At 34.7% G+C, this 21,075-nt stretch overlaps 1 protein-coding gene across 2 annotated transcripts in view; it reads left to right on the top strand.

The window, feature by feature from the left end:
- Window positions 1-3,349: 3,349 nt before the first annotated feature.
- The window catches only part of GABRG2 (gamma-aminobutyric acid type A receptor subunit gamma2), a 105,503-nt gene continuing 87,777 nt past the window's right edge, over window positions 3,350-21,075 (top strand). Inside the window, exon 1 of one of the 2 annotated variants that reach the window (XM_026007619.2) lies at window positions 3,350-4,091. In XM_026007619.2, the coding sequence (XP_025863404.1) occupies window positions 3,985-4,091 (107 nt within the window). In that variant the 5' untranslated portion in view covers window positions 3,350-3,984. The remainder of the gene's footprint in view (window positions 4,092-21,075) is intronic. The other variant, XM_026007611.2, reaches the window with a different exon arrangement.

Below are 21,075 nucleotides of genomic sequence, written 5' to 3'. Positions count from 1 at the left end.
TTTTCTTTAAAATGTGTTCTATCACCCTGTACTTTGTGTGTCTTATTTTTTGCCATTTATCAAATAATTTAAACATGTATCAATACAATTTATATATTATTGGCATTCTGATTTTTAATTGTCTTTTAAAGAATGTTGATTTTTGTTTTATTAGGAATTAAATTACTAGCAAATGACTTTCATCTGGCACAGAATTAGTTTATGCTGTTTTCAGGCTAGTTTCAGTTTTGTCCTTAGGTTTAGTCCTTAGTCCTAGAATAGAGAAGAAGAATAGAGAAGAGTTGTGGTCCTTCCAGGGTTTTTAGGGTAAGTATGAAGTATTTATTATGATCCTTAAACTTGGTGGATTCAAACTCCAAACTCCGTGTCTTCTGCAGTGAGTGGCAGCTGTCATACTGGCTCAGCTTTTTCAGTCTTGCAATTTTTGCTTTTTCACGCTTCTTGGCATCTTTTCCCCCTTTTCCCCAAAAACAAACATCTAAGGTAAGTTTGTATATATATTTTGCATATATATTTGGAATCATACCTCTCTTGGTTGTAACTTTTTTTCTGTGATTCCTTCCTTCAATTTGAGTGGCTCTGGCAGTCCCATACCCCTCCTTTTAAAACTCAAAACAGTAAGATTGCTGCCTTCTGACTTTTAGCCATCCTGTCCCTTTGGGATTGAGGGTTTTCCTGGGATGTGGGACTTCCTGTGCTAACACCATGCAAATTGATGGCAAATAAGGAAACTTTGGTTATCCTTAAACTGCCTTCAGTGGAAAAACCACATAATCTTACATCTCCTCCAATTCGGTTTCATCTTTCTGTGGTCAAATGTTCAACACTTTCTACTTGCTTTTTGTAGCTTTCTAGGGTTTTGCACAATTATTTATTTCATGTTTTGTTCACCACTTATAATTATTATCTGTAGGATGGCTAGCCAATTTCATCATTACCAGAACTAGAACCTAAGTATATGTCTGAATTCCCCAAGTGAAAGAGATTGGCTATCAACAACCAAAGTGGTCCAACTTTTGACCGCATAATTGACTTTTGAGCATAGTAATAACAATAAAATAGGTCAAATTAAAAGTGAAAATGAAATTTTATTCAGAAAAAAATAAACTACAAAATGAATCTGCAGCATATTGACAATGGTTTGCTTGAATGACAGGGTGTAGGTAGTAGTTTTTCCTATTTTACAATAATTTTTAAATTTTTGTATAAATGTATGCACATGAATACATATATTATTTACAATGAAAGGATAGGCATGCTTACCACATAATGGTTATTTAAATATGGTATTATTATGGTATTATAAGCATATTTTCTTAAAAATGGGCAGGAATAAGTGTAACTGAATGGTAATTTTAAAAATTAATGGATAAGATGTCTTACAATTACCAATGGCATTAATGTGTATTGCAAAATGTATCTTAGACAATACATTAAAATAATCTTCTTCAGAGCACCCACCAGTTAGTAGACCTGCAGAGGCAAACTGAAGTCTAACCAAGAATAGTGAAGGTAAAATTGTGCCCAAATACTATAAAAAGTATAATAAAATAAAATTTCCTCTTAATTTTCTTAATTTGCTGAGAGATATTCCATTATTAAAATAGATTAGAATCTCTAGAGATCATGAAGATACTGATAAGGGGTCAGTATATGAATTACTGCTTTGGAAAGTGTTAACATTCATTCTCCCAGATTAATATGCTTATCACTAAACCTGGGGTCAAAAACTTACATTGCAAAATTGAACATATCCTATATAGTAGAAGGCAGAATTTCACATCAATTTTTTATATGGTATGAAACAATATTTGTAACCTAATGTTCTGCATGTATTTGGTGTGTCCTCCTTTGTGTTTTAAAAATTAGGACATTTCTCATAATTTTATTCCCATTTCCTTGGCAACTCTAACTGGAACGGAGCAGTGGAATCTCCATTCCAATGGGTTATAGCCACTCCAGTGTGTAAGTTTTCCACCACTCTCCTAATTCAGAAACAGTCCTTTTCTTTCATTTATCTTACTGGTTTGGTTTGGGTAGGCATCTGGCCTTGGCCTAAAACAATGCAATAGAATTATCTTCACCAAAAACAAAGATACACTATTAACAACCCAGCATCTTTTTGTAAATAAATGTAAATATAAGGGGGGGACCAAAGTTCTTCACAGCGCAGCAAGGAACAAGAGAATTACAAAGATAGGGATTTACATTTGTTCTCCCTCTATTTTAATCACAATAGAAAGAAGTCAATTACTGCCTGTGAATATTGTTGTTTCGATTGGATTTTATTCAAACGCCATAAAACAAGGCTGATTTCTAAAGGCATGCAGGATTCCAGGTGTGTCTGTTAGGCTTGTTTTGCTTCATTGTCAGAAAGAGTGTCCTCAATTTCTGTCATTGGCAGGAGCTGTTAGTAATTCTGCTTTCCTTGGGCAGGTTTTAGGGTTACAGATGGAGTGTGGACCTACTCATTTTATGTTCTATTCCTATGTTTCATTGACTGCATACTCAAGTTACTACCTGGAAGACTTTCTTTTTGGAGAAAACACACAGGTTTTGAAATGACTCCCTGCTTTATACCGGCAAGGGGTTTGATTTGTCCTCTTCACCATCTCTCCATGAACATCTTTGCTGTGGTCTAGACCCTACAGAAAACTTGAAACAGTCTTTCACTTTCTTTTTTATGATGAGTAATGGGGTTTCCTCTGTGGCAGATGAACTAGGATGGTACAGAAGGATATCTCCCATGTATCAGTATCCATGGTAACATTCTAAGCAAGAAGGAAGCGTGCTAACACGACTCATCTACCCCACAAATTTTCAAGATTGTCACCAAGCAGAGTGAAAAAAGTCAATCCCCATATAGCAAATCTTTTATATTGTTAAATGTCCTCTTGACCTCCTCTCTTTGTCCAACTGTCTTAAAAAAGCAGCCACTATTTTGTGGTTTATATTCTCTACTCAAGCAGCTATCTTGATGCAGTTATATTCTTCAACCTTCAAGTAGTTTGTGTCTTTATATTTTCACTGGGGATGGGAACAGAAAAGGGAGTAAATCCTGGGGAGTATGGGATTTTTTCACGTCTTTTAATTCTATCAATGTTTTCTCTCTTCATTCAAATTGAAAATTCACCAAATCTGTTTCCCTACAGGATACTTTACAGAGAAACAGCCATTCCCCACCCCCACCCCCCACTGTCTGCCTCTCCTCCCCCTACAGTGTAATCATGATTTGTAAGACTGCATGATTTTAATAAGGATTCTTGGCAGATCTAATGATACAAGCCTTCTGTCATTGGTGATATAGTTTACCAGCTTGTTAGGGCATCTCTTGTCCCCCATGAAAGTCAGTCCTTCCATGCTTGTGTGTGCAGTAAGGAGTTTAAAAGCACTGGGAAGACACCACGCATGTGTTAATTTATGCTGCAGCAGCAAGCATCACTTCCACTTTGACCTCATAGTTAATCTGCGTGATAGTTAATCGTGCAGACACTTTGATTTTTAAAATTTCTTTTAAACACACACACACACACACAGCCCTAGTCCTGCCTTCCTCTTCTAGAAGAAAAAAAAAATCAAAACAGAACAAACAAATAAACAGACCTAAAATGAAGGACCAGGAGGAGTATGTGTGAGTGTGAGGGACATGAGTATGTGTAGAGTGTGCGCGCATCTCTTTCCCTTATTTGTCTTGGTGTGCGTCTCTCCCTGTACCCTCCCCCTGCCTCAAATACATTATTCCTCCAGACTTGGAAGCCGCTCCCAGAGCTGACGCTTTGATGGTATCTGCAAGCGTTTGTGCTGATCTTATTTCTGCCCCCTGAATATTAATTCCAGAGCTGGTGGCAATACAGTTCTCCAGTGACGGGACCTACTAGAGGCAGGTGGGGGGAGCCACCATCAGATCATAAGCATAATAATAATACAAAGGGGAGGGATTCTTCTGCAACCGAGAGACTAGAGGCAGAGGAGGAAAAAAAAGCGATGAGTTCGACAAATATATGGAGCACAGGAAGCTCAGAATACTCGACTCCTGTATTTTCACAGAAAATGACGGTGTGGATTCTGCTCCTGCTATCGCTCTATCCCGGGTAAGATGTGCTGTTTTCAGCGTTGTTTTGTTCCGGAGAGGTGGGGGAGGGGGTAAGGATGTGGAACTAGGGAGACCACCCAGATTTTAAACACTATTCTAGGATATGGGGATATAATTTAGGGGACTGTGAAAATATAGGGCAGAAAAGAGAGGGAGGGAAGAGGAAGGTCACTTTCATTTATTTATTAATTTGTTGGATTTTATTTGTTTTGTTTTAGAGTTCAAAAGCTAACGTCATAAAGACTTTGTGTTTGGGGATTAGCATTTTGATAATACTGCAATTTGATGTCGAGGTGGGCTGTGCTGGTACTTGCTGGGATTTGAGGCCATGTTGGAGGCGTTTGGGTGGGGGTCTGGAGGAGAAAACTGCAAATTGGATCCTGGCAAACACATAGGAGATGTGTGTGCTTATGTGTGTGTATGTGGAGGAGGGGTTCTGTTTCTGTACAGCAAAGTATTGCTTGTTTCTGCACCTGGGCATTCTCTATTCAGCCCCATTGACCCGGCAGCAGATTCCCTGATGGGCAAACATGGTTCAGCACCAGGGACAGCAGTCCTGGTTAGGGCCGAAAGGAAAGCTTATCTAGCCCCATAGGATATCTAATTCTATACAGGACATCCTTATAGTACAGACCAAAGGCCAACGGAGCCAAGGAGCACTAATGACCTCTGGGAGCCCTATTATGATTTTCCTACCCCCTCCTTGAAGATGGGAGGGGGCTTGGGGTGGAGAATGTAGCTGATGATGCATAGAGGATATATGACTAGAAAAGAGTTGGTCTTACTGCAATATTAAAAAATAAGCTGAACCAGGTGAATGGTAAGCAAAATTGTGAAGTTATACATCTATGTCTTAAAGCCTTGCTGCACTAAATGGAAAAAATGGGAAGGGGGGATTGAATTCCCCAAAACCCTGAGCTAGTGTGCGCTCTGAAGTGTTTTGCACCTAAATTTTCTTGAACTTCATTGCACCAAAAGTATCAGGGGAATATTCCTCCCCACTTACAGTTTATTATCTACACACCTAAACAGCCAATGGTACCACGCACATACATTCCCTCAGGATGTCCAGCCAGAACCAAAGGCAAGTTAGTGGTTGACTACATTTCTTGCTTTCTTCTATACTGTCATTTTGAAATAAAGCTCTATAAGAATTAGTCTCATAACCCCCACTCCTCAAAAGAAAAAAAAAGAGAGAAAAAAAATAGCTATAGAAGAAATCAAACCATTGCCCTAAGGTTTTCATGGGAGTTGACACTCTTATGTAGTATTGTAACAAAAGGAAATAAAAAGGATTAGGGGCTTAACTATTATTTTATTTTAAAAATTCTAGTTAACTTCTCTGGTCCTCCATTCTCTAGGGTTGGTAATGGGAGATGCAGATTTTTGATTAAGAAGAGACCCAGGAAAACAAGTGTGAAAGCTTTTTTTTTTTTGAAGTTTCTAAGCAGAGATAGGGTCTGCTTAATTATTTCAGCACTTTTTATATCTTTCTCCTTTACTTTAAGATAGAATGTATTTTCATTAAAAGTATGAAATTAAGTAGGTTTCTTAGAAGTGGAGACAGACTTTTATTGGAAATGTTTCATGTGCAATACATTTGAGTGGGATCTTGGAAAAACATTTTTTTATTTAAAATTCACACATATTTTTCTGTTTAACATGTGTAGCTCTTAATTTATTTCAGAAGTTAGTTGACAGTTGCTTATGGGTAGAAAATAATTCTCATATTCTTAGCATTTATGAAACCTGTGGATTGAAATCTAGACAGGACATAGGGAAATAGACATGAGTAGAAAGGAAAGACCTATCTTAGTAAACAATTTTTTAACTAAATGGATGAATACATTATTATTTATTTCTAATGGCCTTATTTTAATGGAAAGATACGTAGTTTTATTATTATTCATAATAGTATCATATTTGAGATGTCTTTCTGTTGCCACAGCTTGAACTTTTTTCTCCAATATTATATAAAAAGTAAAGATTAGTGATACATTTTAAGTTTCAATTCTTTGCATAATAGCCTAGATGAGCTTTGTAAATAGCTCTGAATAATGGGAACTATGTGTCATGTAAACTCTCCAGTAGGATTTTCACATTTTCTCAGAAATGAGACAGAATGGAGTCATTGCAGTTTAGTGCAGAGAATGTGATCAGAGTTTCAGTTTGCTGCAATCCCATAAAAAAAAAAAAGCCATTAGAGTGGCTGAATAGGGCTGAATGGAAATAGAAGCTTTGAGGTCTAAAGCTGATTCTAAAGAAGGACATCTGGGAATATGTGGGATCCTAGGAATCAATTTAAAGGAGGCATTTTGGGTAAATAGTGGAGAGTTGAAGAGGAACTAAAGAAACAGATTTCATTGACTTTTTCATTTACATAACTGCAGAGTAAGTTTCTTTCCTTTATTAAATTGATTAAATTTATTATGTTTTTATACAAGAATAAAATGAGGAAGGATATAAATCATTGAGATGAGGATGTTACTAGCTAATACCTCTTCTTATGTGTGAAATATTAATTTCTGAACCTCAAAGTTATATAAACTGTCCTGTATCTTGTATATAGTACTATCAAAAGAGTCACATAGGAAACTTGCTAAAATGGAGATTACTGAACCATACACTGAAAGATTCTGAATCATTATGTCTGGGTTGGAATTCAGGAACATACTCTAGACCACACATTGAAGAAAAGTGTTACTTTGCTGATTTCCAAAAGTTTATTTATCACCATATTTAATATTTACAAGTGCATTGGTTATTGCTAATTCATTATTCAACTGAGCATGAGTCGATTTCACATACAGAATTTTTTTAAATCATTGGGTATATTATACAAACCACAAAGAATAAGGAATACTTATAAAGAATTTTAATAAACCCAACTCATGTATAAGGAAATATTGGCTGAAAAATAAATATGCATAGATGTATGAACGTGTGTAATTATATTCATAACTACATACACCCCATGCACAACTATTCTACATATAGGTTTTAAAACAAATTTCACAATTTTATAAACTCTTTCAATGTAACTACATCCCATCTCAGAGTAAAAATACCTTAACAAGAAGAATTAGAGATAAAACAAAAATTTTTAGAATAAACAGGAATTAAGTGTTAAAAGTAAATATACTTTTATTTCTATTAGAATAAGATTTTTATAAAATAAGAATTTTTTTTCAAGGACAGATTAGAGATTTATTTGATTGACTTTTTGATACTCAGTCTAACCCTTACTTTGAAGTGCTAGTACTGAATTTTAAAAAAGAAATTTGAGTTAAAGATTTCTAAATATTTTCTTATCTGTTGCCTCAACAGAAATGCTTCAGGAGACTTTTCTTGTGAGCTGCTAAAGTTTTTTATCCCATAACCAATTTTTTTCATAGTTTTAACTTTAACAGGCCATGATCCCACATGTAGAGGGGATATTGTGATTAAATATCACAATAATTAACAGAATTAATCTCTACATACAACCTTACTCTAAATTATTTCCTCAGCATACTTAATTGTTTAGTTGTAGATACAGCATTTCAAATAATCTAGCCTGAGACAAACATCTACCTGGAAAAAAAAGAAGAAAAGAAATATTGTCACCCAGTATTTCTCAGACTCCAGCTGCCCACCATCCTCTAGATAAAACATTTAGATTATAGGCAGGAATTTAAGAATTGGCTTTTAATTAAAAAGTTATATAAATATCTCTTTGGATATCTTAGACTTCATTTAGAATAATCTCAAAATAATTGAATTACAGAATATTTAGTCATAGACGTCTCTGTTCTACACACTTGAAAATTTTCTATGTCAAGAATTTTTCGAATTGAAATTAAGTCTAACTTTGAAGACTTTTAAATTTATTTACGATAGTCACAGAGAGAGAGAGAGAGAGAGAGAGAGAGAGAGAGGCAGAGACACAGGCAGAGGGAGAAGCAGGCTCCATGCACCGGGAGCCCGACGTGGGATTCGATCCCGGGTCTCCGGATCGGGCCCTGGGCCAAAGGCAGGCGCCAAACCGTTGCGCCACCCAGGGATCCCTAACTTTGAAGACTTTATCTTTGTTGTAAATATAATAGTAGGGCCTATGGCTTCTTGTCACTGTCACAATTTCCTAGCCATTCCAAGACAGAATTTTCACAGTTTAAATACACATACTTGTGGCTAAAGGGTAACAGGTATATATTTTTGTCTCACTGCATAGACTGGTTCTACAACCAAACTTGAGTTCATGGCAGGATTTCAATTATTATAAAGGATCTTTGCTTAAAAAGCATTCTTGTTTTCCCCACTATTATGTTATTTGGTATTCATATGGTTTTCCTTATTAATGGGTGGAGAGTGTAATATCAGCACTGCATATTTAGCGTTTACATGGCACTTTATCTATAGAGTTATACAATTATTTTTATAATGATATAGAATTATTACCATATTTTTTGCACTCTTATCATAATACTATAAGGATTAATATGGTTGGGAGTTAAATTTTATTTTTACTCTAAGCCACTAATGTATAACTTAAGGCTTTTTATTTTCTTTTAAAGGATATTTATTCTCTAGAATATGGGAGAAATGAATAGCAAATAACCCTCCCAGTAAAGTAAACTGGAGAGGCCTTTTATATTTCAAAACAATCCAAGTATTTTCTTACCTTTGGAAAGAAAAAGGCTGGTTATACTTGTGTAATTTGGATTATTGCCCTAGGAATGTGACTAGAGAAGTCTTAATCCTGCTCTCAACTAATATGCAAGGACACTTGAACTAATGCTTTAATTTCTCCATATCTATTCCCTACGGTTATGGGAAAGAAAATACTATCTTCCTTATCAAACTCATGAGACTAGAGAGAGAATAAGAATGTGCATACAAATATTCTCAGATAAAAATGAGGCTCCAATTTCTGGTTATAACTTCATATTCCTCTAAAATTAATGCTTATGCACTTTGATATTTTCATACCAAAGTTAATCAAGCAGTTGCTTATATGATTGAGGTGATCAAAAATGTCAACTGTAAATATTTACATATTGTAGATAGGAGCACCTGGGTAGCTCATTTGGTTAAGCCTCAGACTCTCAATTTTGGCTCAGGTCTTTATCTCAGTATCATGAGACTGAACCCCATGTAGGGCTCCATGCTCAGTGCAGAGTTCATCTCTCTCTCCCATTGCACCCCTACCCCGACTCCTGCTTGGCTATGTGTGTGCGTGCACTCACTCTCTAAAATAAATAAATAAAATATTATTTATTTTTAAAAATTTATTTTATTGTTTTAAAGGTTTTATTTATTTATGAGATTGAGAGAGAGAGGTAGAGACAGAGGCAGAGGGAAAGGGAGAAGCAGACTCCATGCAGGGAGCCTGATATGGAACTCGATCCAGGGACCAGGGGATCATGCCCTGAGCTGAAGGCAGATGCTCAGCTGCTAAGCCACCCAGGCATCACAATAAAATCTTAAAAAAAAAAAATATGTACTGAAGATAGAGATATCCAGATATCAAAGCAGTAATATTATTTCTACTTTAATATAGTTGCTTTGATTTCATCTTTCATTTTTTTTCTAAGGATTTTTGTAGATCTTTAATTTCATGTCTTTTATTGATGATGCTTAAAATCTGCCTGAATTTCCCAATAATGTATTTATTGAACATGGTACACTTAGGTAGATATAGTCTAGAAATGATATTTTTCTTCAAACCTCATCAGTTGAATCTCTTTTCCCTATACCTGGAAAATATCTAAATTAAATCATGTAAATTTTCTTTTTTTTTTCTTTAAGATTTTATTTATTTATTCATGAATGACAGAGAGAGAGACAGAGATAGGCAGAAGGAGAGGCAAGCTCCCCACAGGGAGCCTGATATGGGACTGGATCCCAGGACCCTGGGATCACTACCTGAGTCAAAGGCAGATGCTCAACTACTGAGCCACCCAGGTGCCCCAATCTTTTAAGTTTTCTATTTTAGAGTTTAAAATAATCTCATTTTAGGTATTAAACTCTCATCTAAATTCATCTTTCAATCTCCCATTGGGTTTTGCTTTGTTTTTTCTTCTATTCTCTGATCATGCTTGACCTGAGATTTTTTAGTCTGACACTTTTTTTTTGTTAGGCTTTTCTTTCTCTCTTATTATGCTGCTCTTGACTTTTTTGTGAGATCGGAGTGGAGAGAAAGAAGATAATTAAAGGACCAGAAATTTCTTTTTTTTTTAAGATTTTTAAAAAAATTATTCATGAGAAACACAGAAAGAGAGAGAGGGGCAGAGACACAGGCAGAGGGAAAAGCAGGGAGCCCGATGTGGGACTCAATCCCAGGTCTCCAGGATCATGCCCAGGCCGAAGGCGGCACCAAACCACTGAGCCACCCAGGCTGCCTGGACCAGAAAATTCTTAAGTTGTGTTATCTGTGTAACAAATACGTAAATGCTGAGTTACTCTTTCACTGGGGGTTGGATGGGTTCTATGAAGATAATCTTCTTTCTCCTTTACACTTTTGGGGAACTCCAGCATTGCACTATTCCCTGACATGAGTTATGCTATATGATGGTTGATGTCAGATGATACCCCTTCAGTTCCACGCCAAAATACATCTACTCAGATCTTCTCCTAGAATTATATCACCAAATAGATAACTTTAAAAATATGATTCCAACATGACTGTTTTTTGACATCCATCTAGTTTAGAGGAGGGAGGGAAGGAAAGATGGAAGAATGAATGGACTGATGGATGGACTCAGCAAAACTGCCTGTTAGATTCTGGAAGTGAAGGTCTTTCTCATTCAGATTCACACTTGGGGTTATTCAAACTAGCCTATTTGCCTTTTGACATTTTCAGGAAAGAATCAGGCTATAGTCTTCATTTGGACTGCTCAGATTATAGAGAATACAGACCAAATTTACCTAAGAGTTTCCTGTCTACTTTGGGTTCATAGAGCACCAAGAAGCAGTTATACAAGTTTTCTATTTGGGGTAGAGATATTAATTGTCCTTGTTAGTTTTCCATCATGGTAGACATCTACGAGTGGATTTCTTGACTTCCTTTTTTTAAAGATTATATTTATTTGAAAGAGAGAAAGAGATAGTAAGAGAGAACACAACCAGGGAGGAGAGGGAGAAACAGGCTCCCCAGGGAGCAAGGAGCCCGATGTGGAGCTAGATCCCAGGACCCATGGCATCATGATCTGAGCACAAGGCTAATGCTTAACTGACTGAGCCACTCAGGTGCCCTTTTTTAATTGCCTTAAGCTAGAGGTGGTGCAAATATCTCCGTGAGAGAAAGAGAATAGGAAATTGCACAGCTCTTTCTACTTGTAGGCCAATAACCTTTTTCTACAAGAATGCCTTTCTCATTGAATCCTTAAACTTCTATTATGTGGCTACATGGTGGGTGAAATAAAAGGAACCCATGACTGGTTTTTAGCTTTCTCTAAAAAGTTCTGCATCTTTTTGGTAGCCTTCTATATTTATATTAAGTGAGAGTCTAACAATCCTCACCTATTTCTTCCCTGTAGTGAGACATTGGCCAATAACAACAGGGATAGTATATTCACTATAATGTATTTCTCCCAGATATCCACTGGCTAATTCATCTACTTTAAGTCTTTGCTCAAATATTATCTTCCCAATGAGTGAGATATTACTCATTATTCAGTGTAATATTGCAAACAACACTCAACTTTGTACTCACAGTTCCACTTTTTCTCATCTATGCTTTATTCTTCCTTATACTTTGAGCCTTCAGTAATTAAGTAGATAATTTTATACTCTGTTGCTTATTGGTTTATCATTGTTACTTTTTATTTTCTGTTTCCCTCAGTAGAAGACAGAACTGATAAAAACAGAGACACTGTTTTGTCTATTTATATAACCTAGGTTTTTAGAGAAGTGCTTTGCCTCTAAAATGTGCTTAATTATTATTTTTAATTAAATAATGTAAATTGCATTTTATTTTCTCTGAAATTTGTTTTCTTTTAAAAAAAGAAGAAAGAAAAATCTTTTTATCTTCCCACCAGTATCTCACTCTAAGTTGAGCATATATAGTGCCAACAAAAACAAAAAAGCAAATAGGTCCTACGGTATAGTGTGGTCCTTAAAGACTATAAGCTATGGAGCCACACTTGACCAGAATTTAAATTCCTATTCCTATTACTTGTTGGCCCTCAGTCACCTTCATATAGACCTAGTCTCTTCATATTAAAAAAAAAAAGAAAATAACACTTCTTCATAAGTTTGAGTAGTAATTGATATGATACATGATAAGGGCTTGATACACGGTAGCATCCCTTATATGTTGTATTTGTTGTTATTATTTTTATTACTACTATAGAGTCATTATTTCCCGAGGATATTCCTAGAAGCAGAAGTATCTTCTCTACCTTTGTAAAATGAAAATTTTGGGACAGTGCAGGATAGACTTTCTCAATAAAAACTCTCTAATTTGTCAGTCTCCTATCTTAAGGTGTGTAAAAAAAGAAAATAGGGGAGAGGTCTCTGTTTGTAGAATGCCTATAACAATCATTCATTTTAGATCATTACTGTAAACTTAATATTTCTAACATATGTAGATTTCTAACATATGTCTAAGATATGTAGATCTCTGTATAATAAAAATATGCTGACACATAGAACTTCTTGAAGACAGCTTCCTTAATAATATGCAAAGAAGGATCTTTTTCCAGAGATAGTGTGAAACCACTGTCTGAGTTTCTGAGCAAAATTACCCAACCTATTATTCAGAACAAACCCATATTGTTACTCTTGATGGCAACATCTGTATTAGATCTGAAATGGAAGCAATAGGTTGAATCTGGAGATGAATGAGGAAGGGAATAATCCAAGCTAATACTTTGCTATTGAAGGTCATGACTAACTTCATTTTTCTTTGAGCCTAATAGATCTGATGATAGAATTAAACTCGACATCATCTGTCACCTAGGTTACTAAATCAGTCACCTACAGTACCTTTCTGATGCCAGTTTTGCTGTCTTATTAATTTACCACACAGCAGAGAGACATTTCACCTGTCAAATATTTTCTTAAATACATAACTGAAATGTAATAAACTGTTCAGAATTTAAATGTATAGTTAAATGATTTTTTAAGTATAACCACCACTCCTATATACATATGCAAAAAAACAACACTAGTTTTCAATATATATTAGTTTCCATCACACCTTTCTTGTGCCCCTTTCCAATTAACTATCTCTACTCTGTTTCCTCCCTTCTCCTGATAGTCTCTCTTGTGATGTTTTTCCTCACCACAGACTATTTTTCTCTGTTCTAGAACTTTATATTGATGAAATCAACAGTTTGTGCCTAGCTCCTTTTACTAAGCATATTGTTTTTGATAAACATGTTGCGTATCATGACTTCCTTTTTATTGTTAGGAATGCCATGGTATGAATTACAGCATGTTTACCCATTCTCTTCTTGATGCATTCAGTTTGAGGCAGTTTGGACAAAGCTGGCATGAACATTACTGTACAGGTGTTGCTTTGGACTTATCATTTTTTTGGTGGGAATGCTGGAACATAGAATTAATTTATTTTTATATTATAAGAAATTATCAGAACAGTTTTCTAATATGTGATAGTTCAAGTTGCTGCAAATCCTTACAACTTTAGGTGTGATCTGCCTTTGCATTAGTTATCTATTTCTATATATCCAAAACATCCAAAAAATGCCAAAGAATAAAAACCAACAAATCCCCCATGTTTGGGTAAGCCTCACAAGGTTACCAAGAACAGGAATCCAGGAGTAATTTAGCTAGATGATTCTGGTTCAGGAAGTTGCAATGAAGTTGAATGAAGTTCAATCAAGTTGTTGAACAGGGCCCAAGTTCCCTAAAGGTGCTGGACAAACCATTCCCAAGCTCACTACTATATTGGCAGGAAGCTCCATTTCCTTCACTGGCCATCTCTCTGTGGTGATGGAGAGGTGGAGTGGAAAAAGAGATAAAAAGAGAAGGAGAGAGAGAACACCCAAGATGGAAGCCACAGACTTTTGTAATATAATATTATAATTATGTACCATCACTATTGCCATATGGCATTAGTAACACAGAACAATCCTGATACTAGTGGGAAAGGTTTAGGTAAAGGTGTGAATACTAGGAAGATATGAATCACTGGGGACACTACAGAGGCTGGTAACTAAAGTCTTTTGGATTTAAACCATAATGGTGGGAGTAAAGTTGTACCTATTCAGGTTTTTTGGTGTTTTTGTTCTGTTGGGGTTTTTTGAAAGGGAGAAAGGGGAATAGAGAACTTGCGTGCAAACAGGTGGGGGAGGGGCAGAGTGAGTGGGATAGAGAATCATAACTAGCTTCCATGCCTAGTGCAGAGCTGATGTGGGGCTCGATCTCACAACCCCGAGATCATGACTGATCTAAAATCAAGAGTAGAATACCTAACCAACTAAATCACCCAGGAGCCCCTCAGGTTTTTTTTTTTTTTTTTTGATTGATTTTATTACTGATTTGTAGGAGTACTTTATGAATTTTAGATAAAAACCCTTTATCAGATATATGTAGTAAAAATATTTTTCCAGTCTTAAGGTTTTTTATTTTCTACTTTTTAAAAGATTTATTTATTTACTTGAGTGGGGGAGGGGCAGAAGGAGAGGGTGAAAATCTCAAGGGACTCCCACTTAGCACAGAGCCTGACATGGCACTCCATCCCATGACCCTGAGATCATGACCTGAGCTGAAATCAGAGACTGACACTCAACCAACTGCGCCACCTAGGTGCCCCTATTATTTACTAATTTATTTAGTTGAGCAAAATGTTTAACTTTAAAGTACAATTTGTCATTGCTTCTATTATGGTCAGTGTTTTTTCTGTCCTAAGATATTTGCCTCCTCCAAGTTTGTAGAAATAATATTTTCATATTTTTTCTAGAGGTTCTGTAGTTATAACTTTCCCTCTTAGCTCTAATATCCATCTTAATATGTTATTATTTTCATTTAATACATTGGAGAATGAAATCCATTCCCCCACAATTACCCAATCATTTTAACCCAATTTTTTGAGGAGTTTTTCTTTTCTTATTGACATTCTTTTAAACTTTGTCAAAATGTTATTAGCATGTATGTCTAGGTCTATTTCTGATATCTGTTTCATTACATTGGTCTACTAGATTATTTGTATGTCAGTACTCTGTGACTTTGATCATTGTAGCCATTCAGTAAATCTTGAAACCAGGCAATGAATATGAAACACAACCATCAGTGTTCTTCTTTTGCAAAAGCTGATTTGCCCATTTTGCATCTTTTATGTCCTTATATATTCTTAGTAAATATGTCAACTTATAAAACAAACAAAAACAAACAAAACAAAACAAAACTGTCCTGCTGTGTCTTCCTTGAAATGGTATTGACTATATAGATCAAATTAGAAATTGACATTTTGACAATGTTAAGTCTTCTAATCCATGGACATGGTTTATCTTTCAATATGTTTAGATTTTCTTAAATTCTTCTCACTTATTGTATATTTCAATGTAGGCACTTTGCACATTTTTCTTAAGGTTATTAAGTATTTTATGTCTTATTTCAAATTATATACTTTAAATTATTTTCTAAATGTTTATTATACAGAAAAACAATTTATTTTGTATATTACTTTACATTCTGTGATATTTGTTCTAGAACTTACTCTGATAGTTCTCATAGATCCCTTATGATTTTTTATATACAATATTGTTATCTGCAAATAAAGGTAGTTTCACTTCAGAATGACTTTCTAAAATACAAATTGGTTGTTATATTGCCATCTTAAATATTTGTAATAACTCCTCTTCTACCATAAGATTCAGTTGTCTTAACTAGACTTGTAAGTAATATACTATATATTTATTATGCAAAATGGTGAAAGAGGGTATAATTAATAATTGTGTCAGGATCACAGGTGCGAGTTGGAACTTTCCCAGGCAAACTGGGCATGTGATTACCCAATATGGTCCTTCATGATTTGTATCCCTGACAATCTCTCGTGTGTCAGCTCCAATTCTTCATTGGACAAAACTCTACTGTCACGTTATATTTTATTAGATTCTTTCAGATGCTAGCTTCATTTTCCTATTTCCTTTAGAGATATTACTTTCAGAGCTTCTTAGCTCTCTTCCATTTTCTTTTGAAAATTTTAAAATTCTTTTTGAAATTCTTTAGTATAGAATTTTCATCAGTGAGATGTTTTAGGATTGAGAGATAATTTTATTATAAATCTTTCTATTTCATGGCTAAAAAGGAACAGTCATAGTGAATGATATTTGACTATTTCAATTATTATATTTGAAAGCATGAAAAAATATCCAATAATAAAACCCTACTGAAATGGAAAAGCAAAAGAAAACTTTCCAGTCACACCACATGTCATCTCACCAAAATCTTTTATATAATAAACAGCAAATAAAATCAACTCAGTGCCATAAAACCCAAGCTATGTTGGTCATCAAATACTCCCTGAAACATGATTTTTTTCAAGTACGCTTGTAGTCAACAGGCCTTTGGCAGAGTTTCCACAGCCCATGCTAGGAGCTCCTTTTTGTAGATCTGCTATAATTTCCATATGTAGCTCAATTTCTCTGATGAATGAGTATCGAAGTAAACTTTTTAGAGAATCACTTAGGGAGTGATTTTCTCATTATTTAGAGTCTGAAGTCCAAGAGAATAAAATTAATCTCCTAAGCACGTGCTGAGTAGATGTTTAAACATCAATGAACTTTATCAGAAAAATGCACATAAAACAGAAGTTTGGACATAGTGGTTACATACTCTGGTTAGATAATCTGAATAGTGCCTTTCTTAATTCCTCTTTATTTTGGGAATCATAATTTGTTTAGTTCCTAGCTGCTCTGTTCCTGGTAATATGCAGATGCTGAAAAGCATTGAATGAAGCAAACCTAGTCCTTGCTCTTGTGGAAGTTATTTTCTAGAATAAAAATGTGCTTTTAAAAGCAAAACACTAATATGTATACACACACATATACATATATAAACAGGGTTCTTTTTATATTGATTTTTTCACTTATTGCCTCTGATTTAAGGAAACTGTGTAACCAGATATACATTTCACACCCAATCATTATTTAAATTCATAGATCCACGTGAGTCTGTCCATTTTCTCCTTGAAAGAGGCTAACATGAGATGTCATTGCCCGACTCTTCTTGAACTTTAAAGTGCTATGTTAAATGTGGATGAAAATAAATTCAAAGTAGAAAAATTTCTTCCTCCTTGTCTCCTGTCTTCCTGCCATTAATTAAATATTTGTTGCATTCTTAACACTTGTTTGGCACTATGGGAGTTGGAGATATCTTCATTTATTTATTTATTTTTAATTTATGATAGTCACAGAGAGAGAGAGAGAGAGGCAGAGACACAGGCAGAGGGAGAAGCAGGCTCCATGCACCGGAAACCCGATGTGGGATTCGATCCTGGGTCTTCAGGAGCGCGCCCTGGACCAAAGGCAGGCGCCAAACCACTGCGCCACCCAGGGATCCTTGGAGATATCTTCTTAATCATCTTAGACCTTTTAGTCTAGGGACAAACAGTAAATGAACTTCAAAGAGAGGTAAAAGTTGAAGAAATAATTGAAAGTGTGGTATATAATTACTTTAGGTAGAATGATCAGTAAAGGCCATTCTAATGGATAATAAATTGAGATTATGTAAATATTAAAAAAAAATCAACCATGAAAAAATTGAAGGGAAGACTGTTCTCATGATGGGTAACAACAAGTGCAAGGGCACTGAGCAGAGTAAGAACTTCGTGTGTTTTAGGAGCTAAAAAAAGGCCCAGATGGGATGCTTGGGTGGCCCAGTGGTTGAACGTCTGCCTTTGGCTTGGGGCATGATCCCAGAGGTTGGGATTGAGTCCCACATAGGGCTTCTTGCAGGGAGCCTGCTTCTCCCTCTGACTATGACTCTGCCTCTCTCTCTCTCTGTCTCTCTCTCTCTCTGTGTCTCTCATGAATAAATAGATAAAATATTTTAAAAAAAAATTTTAAAGTTAAAAATTAAAAAGGCCCAGATGGTTGCAGGACAGTGACCAAGGATCAACATTCAGGATATAGGATTTGGGAGGCAGAAAGCTGCTTCCTATTCCATGGCCTTGAAGCCTTAGTGGAGAATTTGAATTGTAATCCAGATAAGGGGAAATGCCTCAGATAAAAATACATCTATTTTTTCTTAAGGAAGACATGTGCCTCTGTGATTTCGGGAATGGTGAGCGTTACAATTTACCTACCAATTTTCGGTTGCTTACAATTAACTAATTTTTTTTTACTTTAAGTTTCCTTAGAATTATATATAGTATTGTTCTACATCTTGCTCTAAAATCTCAGTAGAATTAAGAGTTATTCTGTCAGTTATTTGAAGTGTAGTAATTATTTTATGTTATTGTTATGGAATTATTGTACTATATTTAACTAATGTGTTTAAACAGATATGTTTTTATAAAGCTATATACTTCATATCTAAGAAATGGCAAAGATAGTTTCTTATTTACAAATTAATATGATTTAGGAGCAGTTATTTGGATGACTGAGTTTTAGATTTTAAAGGATTCTCAGAGAGTATTAACAAAAGTATACTTATTTCCTATCCATAAAATATATTGTTGAACTTAATCTGTGAGCAAGAAAACCATGAAAGGTAATATTCCATCTAAAAGGCTGAAAGAGATCCAAACATCTATGTAGCAATTTAAAAGGAAACCACAGTACCGTTTCAGTAATAAAATGCCTTTCTCCCCAGGAGATTTTTAAATGTTTAGACTCAATTACCTCATTCTTTAGTATCAGGAAATTTCACAAAAATCTTGTAACAAAGAATATTTGCAAAAGTTCAGTGATTTAAGTTTACAGTACAATAGCTATGTGTCTTATTTTTAACATAGAACATCTATTTTAACATAGAACAAAACTGACATTTATTGGTAGACAGTTGTAAGAATTTTAACAAACATAAATTTTTTAATTCCTTATCCCAAATCAGGATACTGAATTGTTCTATCACCCCATCCCTCAAATAAACCCCTCCTTCATACCCCCCGTTTGTAGTCACACCTTTTCCCCCTTAACTTTTGGCAATAACTGGTCTGTTATTCATTAGTATAGTTTTTATTCTTTTCAAGAGTATTTAAGTAGAATCAGCTAGTTCACTCAATATAGTGCCTTTGAGATCCATCCAAATTATTGATGTGTCAAGCACACAAAAGCAAGTTCAATATTATTAGCCCTAAATATAAATGTACATTATGATGCCACTATACATTTATCAGAATGGGTAAAATAAAAAAATACTGGCAGGATTAAGTGTTGGTAAGGATGTGGAACAACTGGAACTCTCCATGGCTAGTAGGAATAAAAATGAGGAAAAACTTGCAATTTTGTGTAAGGCTAAAGGTACTCCTGCATACATACTACTCAGTAATCTCATTCCTATTTGCATTGGAGATTGAATATCTTATGGAATAATAACTTTTAAAAATTGATTATCTAGATATTTTTTTCCTGGAATGCTTACACAAAATGATCATATTAAGTTTTTCCAGATAGATTTTTTTTTTTTTTAATTTTGGCCTGAGATTGTACTCTTGATTGAATTAGTCAGGATCTTTACATTAGTAGTGTTACCACTGAAATAGTAGTCAGTAATGCAATTTGCTTTGACACCGTGGTGATTAGGTACCTGAGGATACTGGAAAGAATGGAAAGAATACTGATATGAAACTTGTAGGAAGAAGCATGGATTCTGTGGGAGCCTTTTTTTGTAATTTATGCACTAAACTTGCAGTTTCTTGAAAAAAAAAAAAAGTAATAATACATTTCCTAGAAAAGGCAGTTAAGTGACCTTGTTAATACATTAAGGCACTCTACATTATATGAATTCCTTATCACTTAAAACTTTTAGCCTTATTGCATGATACATGATCTAAGTTTGTAAATATATAAATGATACAGACTGTTTTTTTTCTACGAAATTTTTAATTTACCTATGAGATGGCATGATGATTTAAAATGTGCTTAAATTGGGATGGAGTTAGGATGACTTCAAAGTCCACTAGGACTACTACTACTACTTCTTCTTTTACATTTTTCCAGGATTCTAAGCACAGAAGTAATTTTGGACTTTCTAAAATACATCCATAGAGTGCTTATTTATGCTCATTTTCAATATCGAATTTTTTTCTTAATGTCTACCGTACTCTCATAAGCAAAGAGTACTGAAGATAGTGTTTAGTTCATGGAAGATGGCTTGTGAATAAAAACAAATGAATAAACACAGTTCTGTGATTTGGAAAATTTACAATTCCTAATTATGTAAATTGACATTATATTGAGATAAATATGAGCTATTCACATAGTAGGGGTAGGGAAACTGAGGAGGAAGAAAGCTGAAGGATGAGACCACTTTAACTTTTTAAAGTGATTAATAAAACCTTGATTTTGAGAAAATGTTTTAGGCAGGAAAAACCAAATAATGAAAATATTAGGAGTAGTCTGGAAGTAGTCATGACCACAGAGACAGATTTGGAATTTGTATTGACTTGAACTTAAAGACTATAGTGCAATTTTAGAAAATAAAGAAACAAGAGAGTATTTCCAGAATCATGATCACTCAGATGTATGTATAAATGTTGGTAAAATTCCACATGAAAGTGAAAATTCAATCAGCACCTGAATAAATTAGCTCTATTTTTCCAAAACTTTCAAATATTAAAACAAAATTGAAATATTTCATTTTCTGCTCCCATAGAAAGGCTCCAAAGATAATGAGTTTTTAATATATTTGAATAAACATCTAAATATATGCAGATATTGCATGCAATAGAATCAGCATTCATTTTTGTACACTGGTTTTCAGTGACATTTTAACTATCCTAAACCTGGAACAGTTTAACCTTTGGGAGAAAATACACAAAAGTTTTCCTATCCACACATGTGCCCTTGAAAATATGAGAACAATTTTTCATG

This window comes from Vulpes vulpes, chromosome 4 (genome assembly GCF_048418805.1).
Source record: "Vulpes vulpes isolate BD-2025 chromosome 4, VulVul3, whole genome shotgun sequence".
NCBI lineage: Eukaryota > Metazoa > Chordata > Mammalia > Carnivora > Canidae > Vulpes > Vulpes vulpes.
Note: the sequence above shows the minus strand (reverse complement) of the source record. Positions and strands in the feature narration are given on the sequence as shown.